At 42.1% G+C, this 14,643-nt stretch overlaps 1 protein-coding gene across 9 annotated transcripts in view; it reads right to left on the minus strand.

Annotated features, from left to right (window-relative positions):
• Positions 1 to 14,643, minus strand: part of STX8 (syntaxin 8) — a 168,855-nt gene that overhangs the window by 63,391 nt on the left and 90,821 nt on the right. For all 9 annotated transcript variants that reach the window (XM_039501276.1, XM_039501273.1, XM_039501269.1 and 6 more), the window contains one exon: positions 1,549 to 1,650. In XM_039501276.1, the coding sequence (XP_039357210.1) occupies positions 1,549 to 1,650 (102 nt within the window). The remainder of the gene's footprint in view (positions 1 to 1,548; positions 1,651 to 14,643) is intronic.

The raw sequence follows: 14,643 nt of genomic DNA on the forward strand, positions 1-14,643 counted from the left end.
TTGGAAATCTTAGACATAGTCTGCAGACCCCAGGTTGAAAACCACCAGTATAGAAAATAAATGTAAAACCACAGAAATTGGCAGGAAGGAGCAAATATATCAGATACTACTTTAAGTTTAATTTTGTTTAGACTGCCTAGATTTTGAGTTTCAACATACAAAAAAATTACAAAATAAAAATGTCAGTCACATCTATGATTCTTTCCACAGCTGATAATTGTTGGGTTAGGTGGACAAGTACTCCTCCGACAAACTAATCCATAGTTGGCATTCTGAGCTTTACTTAAACAGATTAAAAACAAGCAGGTCAATTTAATTCACAGATTCATACATTTAAGGCCAGAAGAGACCATTATGATCATCTAGTTTAACCACTTTCATAACACAGGCCATACAGAAATCACTTGATGAATTTGTATCAAACCCATAACTTCTGACTGAGCTAAAGCATAATATCTCATAGAAAAACATCCAATGAAACTCGTTACGTCCTTAGGTAAATTGTTCCAATGGTAATTACCCTCTATTAAAAATGATGCCTTAATCTGATCTAAATTTGTACAGCCAGTGGATCTTTGCCTGCTAGATTAAAGAACCCGCTATCAACAACAACAAAATCTTTTCTTCATAGAGCCACTTCTTGACTATGATCAAGTATCCTCCTAGCCTTCTCACTGTTAAGCAACATACATTGAACTCTTCTAGTGTCTCACTATAACGTAGGTTTTCTAGAGCTCAAAATCATTCTCGTACTTCTTTTCTGAACTCTTTCTGGGTTGTCAACACCCTTTTGGAAGTTGTGGACATCACAAGAGAACACAGTAATCCAGTAATGGTCTCAACAATGCCATACACAATGGTAATATCACCACTTCTATTTGACATTTATCCAAGGATCACATTTGTTCTCAGCCATTGCAAGCTCATGTTCATTTTCTGCCATGACCTCCATGTGCTTTTCTCAGTTACAGCTTTCCAAAATACAGTTCCCCCATCCTATTAATATGATGTAGATTCTTGGTTCCTAGACGTACAACCTTGAGTTTAGTGGTATTAAAATACATGTTGTTCAAGTGAGGCTCCCAGTTTACGATATGATCCAGATCGTTGTGTAGAACTCACCTGTCATTAGTTACCACTCCACCAATTTGGCTGTAAACTGAAAACTTCACCAGCAATGGCATCAGATAAACATATAATCCCTGTGGGACCTCACTAGAAATGTCTCCTCCCAGCACTGAATGATGATTTGCCATTTACACTTACTTTTTGAGATCAGTTATCCATTTTTAATCCATTTAATGTGTCCTGCATTGATTTTGTATAGTGCTATATTTATAATCAGAAAATTGTGGTAATTAGTCAAATACTTTACGGGAGCCTAATTACAGTTACCTTTGTCAGCCACATTTGAAATCTCATCAATTAACAATAACAAGAATTTTCTTGAAAAGGGAACCATAGCACATACAACCTTCTTGGCACCAGGGATAAAACTGTTCTTGTGAATTGAACATGAGTATAGAAGTAACACAAGCCATTTCCTACCACATGAAGTTGACTTTTTGTCCACCATCTTCACATGCCGGGTTTGACTGCGCAGTTTGTCATCCGTATTTGCTACCAAATTGGTGAGGTCATTGATGATCTCTGGGGAAAAGGAGCAGCAAAACACAACAATTAATATCTGATGCTCTCTACATCACTTCCGAACAAACTGAATGTATACCCCCCAAATCAAAAAAACAGCAAGAGGACCAAAAACATGGCCCCATTGTTAAAGAGCAGACTAAAGTTGGTGGTTTGGGTAAAAAGGCATCATTTAAAAACCGGGAGGCAAATCCTATTGAAGAAAGTAGAAAGGACCATAAACCCTGGCAAGACCAGTGTACAAATATAATTAGGCAGGCCAAAATAGAACTTGAAGAGCAACTAGCAAAAGACAAAAACAAAACAGCAAAAATATTTTCAAGTATACCAGAAGCAGGCAGACTGCCAAACACTTAGTGGGACCACTCAAGGAAGACAAGCGTTGCAGAAAGGCCAACTGCAAACTTTACAGAGTCCTCACAGCACAGGATGTGAGGGAGATTCCCACAACTGAGCCATTCTTTTTTTAGTGACAAATTTGAGGAACTATCCCTGATTGAGGTGTCCATGGATTGGAACTAGTTGATAAATTAAACAGTGATAAGTCACCATGACCAAATGGGATTCACCCAAGAGTTCTGAAGGAACTCAGATATGAAATTGCAGAACTACTAACGGTGGTACGTAGTCTGTTGCTTAAAGCAGCCTCTGTACCAGATGACTGGAGGATAGCTAATGTGACTCCAATTTTTAAAAAGGCTCCAAAGGTGTTCTGGCATTTACAGGCCAGTAAGCCTAATTTCAGTACCAGGCAAATTGGTTGAAACTAAAAAGAACAGAATTATCATACATATAGATGACCATGATACGCTGGGGAAGAGTCAACACAGCTTTTGGGATGTAAATCATGCCTGACCAATCTATTAGAATTCTTTGAGGGTGTCAAAACAGCACATTGACAAGGGTGATCCACATTATACAGTGTACTTGAACTTTCAGAAAGCTTTAACCAAGTCCCACACCGAAGGCTCTTAAGCAAAGTAAGGAGTCATGGGATAAGAGGGAAGGTCCTCTCATGGATGCTGTTCAAAATATTCATAAATGAACTAGGGGATAAACAGTGAGGTAACAATGTTTGCAGACAATACTAAATTACACAAGATAGATAAGTCCAAAGCTCTCTGTGAAGAGTTACAAAGGGATCTCAGAAAACTGGGTGACTGGGCAACAGAATGGCAGATAAAATTCAATGTTGACACATGCAAAGTAATGCTAGTTGGAAAACATAATCCCAACTATATACACAAAATGCTGGGGTCTAAATTAGCTGTTACCACTCAAAGAAATCTCAGAGTCATCGTGGAGAGTTCTCTGAAAACATCTGCTCACTGTACAGCAGCAGTCAAAAAGCGAAGAGAATGTTAAGAACCATTAGGAAAAGGATAGCTAATAAGACAGAAAATATCAGAATGCCACTATATAAACCCAAGGTATGCCCTCACCTTGAATACCGCGTGCCATTCTGGTTGTCCCACCTCAAAAAAGATGTATTAGAATTGGAAAAGGTAGAGAGAAGGGCAACAAAAATGATTAGGGGATGGAACAGCCTCCAGATGAGTAGAGATTAAAAAGACTGGTACTGTACAGATTAGAAAAGAGACAACTGACAGGGATATGACAGAGGTCTATAAAATCACAAATGGTGTGGAGAAAGTGACTAAGGAAGCGTTATTTATCCCTTCACATAGCACAAGAACCAAGGGGCACGTGATGAAATGAAATAGTCAGCAGGTTTAAAACAACCATAAGTAAGTATTTCTTCATACAATGCAGAGTCAACCTGTGGAAGTCGTTGCCAGGGGATGTTGTGAAGGCCAAAAGTATAAATGGTTCAAAAAAGAATGAGATAATTTCATGGAGGATAGGTTCATCAATGGCTACTAGCCAAGACTGTCAGGGATGCAATTTCATGCTCTGTGTATCCCTAAACCTCTGACTGCCAGAAGCTGGGACTGGACAACAGGGGATGGATCACTCGATAATTGCCCTGTTCTATTTAATTTCCTCTGAAGCATCTGGCTCTGACCAGTCAGAAGACAGGCTATTAGACTACATGGACCACTGGTCTGACCCAGCATGGCTGTTCCTATATATTCTTATTTAAGAGGCACACAATTGCAGTTTTTGTCAATGTTTCTGCAAGCACTACTTCCATTGCAGGATTGCAGCAGGACAAAATGGAAGTTTCACATTGTTTCAATACACTGCAATTCTACTTATAGCCAAGCTGTTTGGTGGCGGAAGAAACAAAACAAAAACAACACGCTGATTAACTAGAAGAGGACTCTCCTGTATATACTTTTTAACAGCGGGACAACGAAATTCCAGGCCAAGCCTTGCCCAGTCCCATGCACTCACTGGATGTATCCTTGCCCTAAAAAACCGAACTAGGTAAAAAGCCTGGGTTGAGATTTCCAGAAGAGGGTGCCGAAACTTACACACACCCAATTTTGAAGATCTAGGCATACGGTACAAAGCTATCCTCATGGACCTTAAAGAAGACCACTTCACCATTTAAAATTTCCTCAGAATTCACCCTGCCAACTAGAAATCGAATTCAGATCACTTTCTCAATGGTCGACACCTCTAGATTTTGTTTAGAAATGAACACGCATTATTTATTTCTGGATGTGTGAATCCCCTACATTTCAACTGATTTCCACCCTGCAGTTAGGAATGAGTTTCATGTGACAAATGAATGAAATCAAGTAGCACAAATTAGCCGAGGGACAGCAGCCAGAAACTGCATAAGGTTTCAGCACATCTTCCTCTGGTTACACTTCTTGCACTTTCCCTGCTATTGATCAAGGTCTTAATAAATTCAATTCAGTATCTTTTCATATAAGTTCTGGGCTTGCTGGAGTGCCAACTGGCAGGTGGTGACTTATGAAGTCATTTGTGCACAAAAGGATCCTAGTATTGTATTTCTCAGTTACAGCGCTAATGAAACTTCAAGACTTAATTGACTTAGCCAAAAAAAAAAAAAAAGGACAAAAGTAAGAAGAGCACATAATTGAATTATGTTACATTTGTGATAGTAAAATATGTTAATATCCTGCTAATTTTTTAATGCATATAATACCCTGGTTACACACTGGCTGAGGGTTAGACAGTACAATTGCCAAATGCAGTGTGAGACCTTTATTGCTTTGACTGTATTATGGCAAGCTATTTTAAACCAGAGATTTCCCAAGTCCCTCTCTGCTCCGTACACAAGTGGTTACACACGAATAACCCAACACTTCTAATGAACTTGAACAAGAGTTTTTGGGTATGCAAGGAATGCAGAATTAAGCACAGTTGTCACTGAATGTCATTACTTGTTCTTATGACTTCTAGAAAACTCTCTTTTATATGTCTAGAACCGGACATAAACTCTCCACTGATGTATGAAAGAATAAAACTTGAACAACAAATTATTCTCTAGCTTTTGCTGCAAGAAAATAAACTTTCTTATGCATATTTCCACTCTATTGTTTCTTTTTTTCTTCCATCCCAAGTAGCAATTGTGGATGGAAACACAGAAATTAAATCTGTGCCTGACCATGTCAGTGGATTACATTAAAAAAAAAAATCAAGATTTTAGTTCACTTTATGATTTTCTCCTTCATATGTAGCTGACCGAGTAGCTATGAAGTCACAGGGGGAGATTTCCATAAGCACAAATGGCAGTGAGATGCTTAGCTCTCATGGGAAGTCAATAGGAGTTTAGGATCTTTCTGCCTTTTATACTTAGAAAGCTTCCCCCCATAGTCATTTTTAGGGCAAAAATGCATAGCATCAGGTCCAAGTCATCTCTAGGTGACGGAATTGGAAAGGATCCTGTACTACTTTTGAAACTTAAAATATTACGTTTGTATTTCTTTCCCTCTATTAAACTGGTTAATGTTTATATTAACAGAGCTCTACAGCCAGGCATTAGCTACTTCTGCCTTTCTTCGCATCTCCCCTCATTCTCTGTTTGTTCTCCTCATCTAGACTGCCCATTACTCCCATGCCAAAGTAGCATTTTTATACAAACCAGCAGGAATATTGTATACTTATCTGGGTCAGAATGAAAGAACAACAGTAGAACTTCAGAGTTACGACACCTCAGGAATGGAGGCTGTTTGTAACTCTGAACAAAACATTATGGTTGTTCTTTCAAAAGTTTACAGCTGAAAAGTGACTTAATACAGCTTTGAAACTTTACTATGCAGAAGAAGAATGCTGCTTTTAACCATCTTGATGTAAATGAAACAAGCACAGAAATGGTTTCCTTACCATGTCAAATCTTTTCTTAAAAACTTCCCCCCCCTTTTTAGTGTTTACGTTTAACACAGTACTGTATTGCATTTGCTTTTTATTTTTTTAGTCTCTGCTGCTGCCTGGTTGTGTACTTTCAGTTCCAAATGAGGTGTGTGGTTGACTGGTCAGTTCATAACTCTGAGGTTTCTACTGGATTTACATTTGGTAGGAGTAAGGCCACGTGTCTGTCACAGAGGTCACAGAATTCACAGATTCTGTGACTTTCCATGACTTCTGCAGCAGCTGGTGCGGCTGGCTCCGGGGTTGCCCGAGCAGATCAGGCAGTATCAGGGCCAGCAGCACCAGCTGCTGCTGGGGCAGTTTGGGTGTGGGAGGGGGCTCAGGGCTGGGGGTTGAGATGCGGGGTGGCGCTTGCCTCGGGGGGCTCCCCAGTACAAGCCAGCATGTCCCTGCAGCTCCAAGGCAGAGGGGGCAGGGGGTCCATGTGCTGCACATGCTCTCAGGTGCTGTCCCCGGAGCTCACATTGGCTGCGGTTCCTAGCCAATGGGAGCTGCGGAGCTGGAGCTCGTGGTGGGGGCAGCACAGGGAGCCCCCTGGCCTTCCCTCCCCCTAGGAGCTGCAGGGACATGCAAAGCCAGGTAAGGAACCTGCCAGCCCTGCCAACCCCCCACTCCCAGCACCAGCGGGGGTCCTGGGCCACCCCCGAGCACCTGCAGCGACCCCGACCCACATCCCCCAGCATCTGTGGCGACCCAGCCCAAGTTTTAGTCAGGGGTATATAGTACAAGCCGTGGACAGGTTACGGGCTGTGAATTTTTGTTTACTGGCCATGACCTGTCCATGACTTTTACTAAAAATTCCCATAACTAAAACATAGCCTTAGCTATGAGTGACTTTTACACAAGTGAAGATCTTGCTGTCTATTCATCAAACTGTTTTCCCAACCACCACTTATTCAGACACAAGGTTTGAATCATGGGGTTAGCTCAGGATGTTAATTCCCTTTCCTCCTTTTCCCTCCTCAAGCCTAAAGGCTGCAATGACAGAACTTTTGGAAAGCTGTATCTGTTTTGTGTGATGGGGCACACAGGAAGCCAGCACAATGCTGCATGCATTGCAGAGGAGAGTTTTCTCATGTTTGCCTCTAAACTAAAAAAAAAAAAAAAAGCGTGCTGAAAGTTCCCTTCACAATTCAGTTTCCCATCGTTGTCAAGGACAGAACGATAAGCACGCTTGGGAAATAAGATACTTTCCTTTGCCAACACCGAGCAGATCCTCCTTGAAAAACATCTTGGCGAACAGGCTGCAGCTAAATGAGGAGAAACAAATGCAACCAGGAGTGTTTTTTTGTCTAAAAGCTCAAGGTATTATGCTTGGATCCTTTCTAAATCCTTCTCGTCCTGCACTACCTGAATCAGGATATTAGCAATGACTCATGTCCCCATAAAAATATATATGAGAGAGAGAGAGATTTTTGTTCCAAAGAGCTGGACTGCATCTAGTTTGGGTGAAATGTTTTGAACTCCCAAAGATTTTCTGACACCGTTTGCTTTAATTATAAATGGAATCAGCTCAGCTGAGCCAATTTCATTTCAGTTCCAATACAATACCACACAAGTGTCCTAATCTTCTAGCATGATATACATTTTTAACAAAGATAATGAGCGCCACAAAATTCCTGGCAGAACTTAATAACCATAAGTGCTAAGGACTAAGTGAGGCCTCCCTTGTACAGGTGTGCTGCGGCAGAAGGGGGAAAAGACAGCAGAAAGAGCTCCTTCCCAAATCACTTGTTCAGGAGGCCAAACATAAACTGGCCCCAAAGGCTGTGATGCAAAGGGCAGCAGGGGAAACCAACATGCTTGGCAGACCTAACCACCCCAGGTGAGGGCAATTCTGGGAACAGGAAGGAAGTCTGTGTCCCTACACATACTCTGATGGCTGCGCTTGGAGAGTGTGGGTTATATCTCTTGAAGCAGGTGTAGCAAGCAGTGCCCCTCCCCCCGAACCCCACAGCTTTTTAAAGGAATAAAACCTGTAAGCACCACTGCTTGGGCAATGCACCACCTCCATTTCCACTGCCCCAGTTCAGTTCAGGCTCTTATGAGCGCGTGACCATCATGTATATTAAGAGAAATTGCTCAACAGAATAAAGTATGATTTGACTACAATGTATATTTACTTTAGAAGACAGATGTTTCAACTCTCTATTTTACTGCTAAAATATCTGTACATATAGGCAGCAGGAGCCGGCTGTAGGAGAGAGACTGCTGCATTTCAGAGAAACCAAGATGAGCACTGACAGTCCACACACTTCATCTACTAGCAGGAATCAGATTATCCACCAACTGTGCGGAGGGAGAAGAATCCATGGCACCCTTCTGCCCAGTATAACATTTATCTTTTGCATGCAAGTTTCTCCCCCCACCACCACCTTTTTACAATGCGGGAGCACAGATAAATAGGCAGAGATTGATAGACAACCGAAGGAATGAAAGCTTCCTATTTTCCTACACAGCAGAATGGGAAAGCAAGCTGAACACTGAAAGGTTGCCATTGACCTCATGAAGGACGTTTCTGTAACACTGCACTGCAAACCGCACTTTAAGACGCCCCGCTAACTGCCAACTCACCCAAATTAGTTGAGATTTTTCTTTCAGGAAAGCAGGATCACAGAACAGAAGATAAAATGTGTTGTATAAAGCTAATACTTAAAGTGTTTCAGTAATCCAGACACAGCTGAAGTGGGAGAAGTTTGGGGGCTTATTACAACACAAAATATGCATTAAATCAGTTAGAAATTAGGTCGCATTGTACCATTTATATCAATGTGAACTTCTGCTTAAAAACTGATGTGATCTGGCCTTCCAAGCAGGTTGACCGGCCTTTAATAAAACTGGACCCCCCCTCTTAAAAATGCACACTCATTCCTTTGATATATCCCTGGATATGAGTCAGCAGTGTGCCCTTGTTGCCAAGAAGGCCAACGGCATATTGGGCTGTATTAGTAGGAGCATTGCCAGCAGATCAAGGGAAGTGATTATTCCCCTTTATTCGGCACTGGAGAGGCCACACCTGGAATAGTGTGTCCAGTTTTGGTCCCCCCGCTACAGAAGGGATGTGGACAAATTGGAGAGAGTCCAGCAGCGGGAAATGAAAATGATTGGGGGGTTGGGGTACGTGATTTATGAGGAGAGGCTGAGGGAACTGGGCTTATTTAGTCTGCAGAAGAGAAGAATGAGGGGGGATTTTATAGCAGCCTTCAACCACCTGAGGGGGGGTTCCAAAGAGGATGGAGCTAGGCTGTTCTCAGTGGTGGCAGATGACAGAACAAGAAGGAATGGTCTCAAGTTGCAGTGGGGGAGGTTTAGGTTGTATATTAGGAAACACTATTTCACTAGGAGGGTGGTGAAGCACTGGAATGGGTTACCTAGGGAGGTGGTGGTGGAATCTCCTTCCTTAGAGGTTTTTAGGGCCTCGGTTGACAAAGCCCTGGCTGGGATGATTTAGTTGGTGTTGGTCCTGGTGAGCAGGGGATTGGACTAGATGACCTCCTGAGGTCTCTTCCAACCCTAATATTCTATGATAGTATATTCAAAATGATCAACTACCAAACCAAGAATTGCAGCCATTTTCAAACCCTAGATGATGAGCTGGTGACCCAGATAACTACACAGTTGCTAGGTTTCTGGAGGAAGAATTGTGGAGATGTGAAACTGTGAAACTCTATAGCATACGAACTCCTATCATCAACCAGCCTCTGATCCCTTTCTTGGAAGGTGGCAGCAGAGAAATGTGGACTCCTAAAGACTCAGATTGCTGGAAATTTTGAAAACGTTTCTGGAGACAAACTCTGAAAATCTGGGCTGTAAATTGTAATGGCAGGTTTTATTCAGAGATCTAAGTTCTCATATTACAGTGTCACAATGCTTTCCGAGCGCTTTACCAATTTACCAAGGTGAACAGAAGATGGTCTCTGTATGGGACAATTGCCACGAAAGTTCCTTCTGTGTGTATAACTTCTGCTCTTCAGGTTGTCAATTCCATTGCTCTAGCTGTCATGGATCTCATGATCATGAAGATTGCAACAGGTTGGGATTAATTCAGGTTACCTTCAAGTAACATGAATTAATCCTATGTAGGTGTTTGTAAATAAGGGCCAAAAAACCCTGAACAACTCTTAATACAAAAGAAAAGACAGTGAGGAGAGTAGAGAACGGTGGGAAGAGGAGGAGTTCTTGGTAGTCTGTGTGGATAAGTAGGCAGATTGCTGTTTTCTGAATTGCCTGACACTATTTTATTTTAAAGCAAGGTCAATGTTTCATTGGTATAGTGCATTTTGTGGCGCTGCAGGAGAGCCAGGCTCCACTATTGGTCACTCGTTCCCGAACCAGCAGAGGAGGGAGAAAGTACAGGACCAGCTCCTGGAGGACAAGGAAGGAGACCCATGTACTGATAAAAAGCAGCCTTCATGGGAAATAAAGTGACTGACAGCCTCAAAATGAGCTCCATCTACTATTGCTCAGTGACACAGAGGTATTTAAGGGAGGACAGTGTATAACGGGACCATTTTAAAAAAAAAACCAAGGAAAACCAAGATACCTCGTTGAAGCCATAAAGGCACCATACATACATAAACATTTTTTCAGTTTTAAAAAAAGTGTCATACTTTAAGTCCGTCCCTGCACCATCCATCTGGGCCTAATTATTAGAACTTACTTGCATTTGATGAACCAGAAAGATTAAAAAGCTAGCTCTTTGTCATGCTGCATCAGTCATGGCAAATTCAAAGCAATATCATTGGCTGCAGTCAACTTGTAAAGAATCAATCACCTATCTACCAATCATATAAATGGTGCACATTCCTTTTCAAAGTCTTACTCTCAAAAATGGAAAAACTGGCCTGAGTAGTAACTGTTAAATACTTTCTATTTAGTATTACCAGAAAAACCCATCAAATGAGGTCTTGACCTCCCTCCATCAAGAAGATGTCATGAAAGCCATCAAACAACTGAACTCTGGCAAGGCATCTGGAAAGGATAGAATTCCAGCAGAACTGTACAAAGCAGCAGGCCCAAGGACTATCGAGGTGTTTTAGAACACCTTGAGTAGCATTTGGTTAGAAGAAGAAATGCCACAAGACTTTACAGATGCTATTATTGTATCACTGTTTAAAAACCAAAGGCAGTAAAAACTACAGAGGCATTTCTCTCTTCTGTACAGCAGGGAACATACTAGTTCACATCTACTGAACTGACTCATTGTGAACATATCTGAGAATCTACCTGAAGTGCAATGTGGTTTCAGACGAGATTGCAGTACTACGGACATGATTTTTGTGGTAAGGCAAGTCCAGGAAAAATGTTTAGAGCAGAACATGGACCTGTATGAAGTTTTCATCTACTTGACCAAAGCCTTTGATAAAGTCAACAGAGGATCTATGGGTTATTTTACATAAACTGGGCTGTCCAAGAAGGTTCATACAAATTATCTATGACCAGACTGGAGAGAGTTCTTGTCAAAGCACTTTTTACAGATGACTTCGCTCTGATGGCCCATAGACATGACAACCTTCAGGTCATCGTTGATAGATTTTCTGAAGCATCCCAACTCTTTGTCCTTACCACCAGTCTTGTTCCAACCAGCACCTCATTCCAATGCCCCAGTGCCAGCCATCTCCTTCGAAAGCACACAAATGAAAAATGTGGACCAGTTCAAGTATTTGGGCAGTACTATCTGTAGTGACTTGTTCCCTTGATAAGGAAATTACCTCCAGAATCAGTAAAGCCAGGCAGGCCCTTGTCCGACTTCAAATAAAAGTCTTTAACCAACATAACATTCGTCTCTCCACCAAATTGAAGATCTACAGTGCAGTGGTCCTAACCTCTCTCCGGTATGGTTCTGAGAAATGGACTCTTTATAGATGGCACATGAAACAGCTTGAGCAATTTCACATGCGCTCCCTAAGGAACTTGAGAGAGGAAACACAATCGGCATGAGGAAATGTTACTGAGAGCACAACTTAGGTAGACCGGACATTTCATCAGAATGAAGACCACTGTCCCCCAAAACGAATGGGAGGAGCTGAGGAAGGGCAAAAGAAAGAAGGGTCTGTGACATTACGCCCCATATTCTTCATAGAAATATTGTTATGATATTAATAGGGCAAAACAGATGTGTTTTGTGCAAGATGGGTCATGTGAGGTATCACTGGAAAGGTTATGACTTACTGTGTAATTATCCAATTTGTATGCATCATTTCTGTATCTGAAGTTAGGAATATTGACTATGCAACAATTACAACTGTGTGTGTACTTGGGGAACGTCCCCACCAGACAGTATGCTACCAGACTGATGGACCATTAGGAAGGACAATAGGACTTTGAAGATACTAATCTCCCTCCTTCCTGAGAAGTTTCCTGGGATGCTGCTTTGACACTGCAGGGTCATGTGATCATGTCACCTGGTACAGGATACCATTTTGAAATGCTGGTACTTTTCCATGGGAAGGGGGTGGGGGTCAAATTAGAAAACAAAGCATTCCCACCATATGGCAAATCCTATTTAAGGCTGGGGAGTGAGTTAATCTTGGGTCTTCTCCACGGCCTCCCAGACCAAGAAGGAAAACTGTTGAAAACACCCGAAGAAACAAAGGAACTGATCTGGGGGAGGCAGGGGCTGAGCCCAGGCAAGAAAGGTCAGCCTGTAAAAGGAATCCCTGAAGATTGAGCCATGGACAGGTTAGGGGTCGTGAATTTTTGTTGAGAGCCTGTCACAGCAGCACAGAGTAAGGGGAACCCAGGCTGGTGGGACAGGCGGACTCAGCAGGATCCTAGCACATCAGGTGGCACCCTGGAAGGGGGGTCCAACCTGTCACAGGGTCATCCATATAAGCACTTCAAAGATAACTTAAAGAGCAGTCTCCAGTGGGCTGGCATCCATCTCAAAGAACTCAAGCAAACAGTTCAAAACAGGGCTCGCTGGCGGTCTCTGACAAAATTAGCACGCAACAGGTTCGAGTGGGATTGATGAAATTGTCTCCAGGCTGCCCGTGAAAGGCGCCATAGATCTGCATCATCAAACATCACAGATATGGACTACCCATGCCCTCAGTGCGGCTGACTCCGTGCATCGGGGTCTGGACTTCAGAGTTGTATGATGGACATAGATGAGAATTGCGACAATATTGTCATCACTGTCTGCGATGGATTACTACTACTACCACTACAACAACAACATTTTATCACTGGGCTTCAGAATCCTGAAACTTCAAATTAATGGTGGGGAAATAAGATCTTTAAAATCATCATTGCTGTGTATTTACTGTGTGTCTTTGAATTAAATATTTGCAGTGTGACTGACAGTGGCATCACAGCCTACTCACTCTCTGAATTTTGGTTTCCATTCAAGCATGTGCAATTATGGTTAAAATAATTAAAATGAAATTGACCGCCACCATGGAAAAATACCTTCTGAAATTAGGTTTCAGAGTAGCAGCCGTGTTAGTCTGTATCCACAAAAAGAATAGGAGTACTTGTGGCACCTTAGAGACTAACAAATTTATTTGAGCATATGCTTTTGTGGGCTACAGCCCACTTCATCGGATGCAAGTAGTGGAAAATACAGTAGGAAGATAGATAGATAGATAGGTAGATATACACACACACAACATGAAACAATGGGTGTTACCATACACACTTTAACGAGAGTGATCAGTTAAGGTGAGCTATTACCAGCAGGAGAGAGAGAGAAACTTTTTGTAGTGGTAATCAAAATGGTCCATTTGCAGCAGTTGACAAGAAGGTGTGAGGAAACTGGAAACCTACTGACTGCTATACTTACCTACATGCCTCCAGCTTTCATCCAGACCACACCACACGATCCATTGTCTACAGCCAACCTCTACGATACAATCGCATTTGCTCCAACCCCTCAGACAGAGACAAACACCTACAAGATCTCTATCAAGCATTCTTACAACTACAATACCCACCTGCTGAAGTGAAGAAACAGATTGACAGAACCAGAAGAGTACCCAGAAATCACCTACTACAGGACGGACCCAATAAAGAATGTAACAGAATGCCACTAGCCGTGACCTTCAGCCCCCAACTAAAACTTCTCCAGCACATTGAGGATCTACAATCTAACCTGAAGGACGATCCATCACTCTCACAGATCTTGGGAGACAGGCCAGTCCTTGCTTACAGACAGCCTCCCAACCTGAAGCAAATACTCACCAGCAACCACAGACCACACAACAAAAACACTAACCCAGGAACCTATCCTTGCAATAAAGCCCATTGCCAACTCTGCCCACATATCTATTCAGGGGACACCATCATAGGACCTAATCACACCAGCCACACTATCAGAGGCTCGTTCACCTGCACATCTACCAATGTGATATGTGCCAGCAACGTTCCGCCATGTACATCGGCAAAACCGGACAGTCTCTACGTAAAAGAATAAATGGACACAAATCAGACGTCAAGAATTATAACATTCAAAAACCTGTTGGAGAACACTTCAATCTCCCTGGTCACTCGATTACAGACCTAAAAGTCGCAATATTACAACAACAAAAAAACTTCAAAACCAGACTCCAACAAGAGACTGCTGAATTGGAATTAATTTGGAAAATGGATACCATTAAATTAGGCTTGAATAAAGACTGGGAGTGGATGGGTCACTACACAAAGTAAAACCTATTTCCCCATGCTTATGCTCAAATAAATGTGTTA

This window comes from Mauremys reevesii, linkage group 15, assembly GCF_016161935.1.
Source record: "Mauremys reevesii isolate NIE-2019 linkage group 15, ASM1616193v1, whole genome shotgun sequence".
Taxonomy (NCBI): Eukaryota; Metazoa; Chordata; order Testudines; family Geoemydidae; genus Mauremys; species Mauremys reevesii.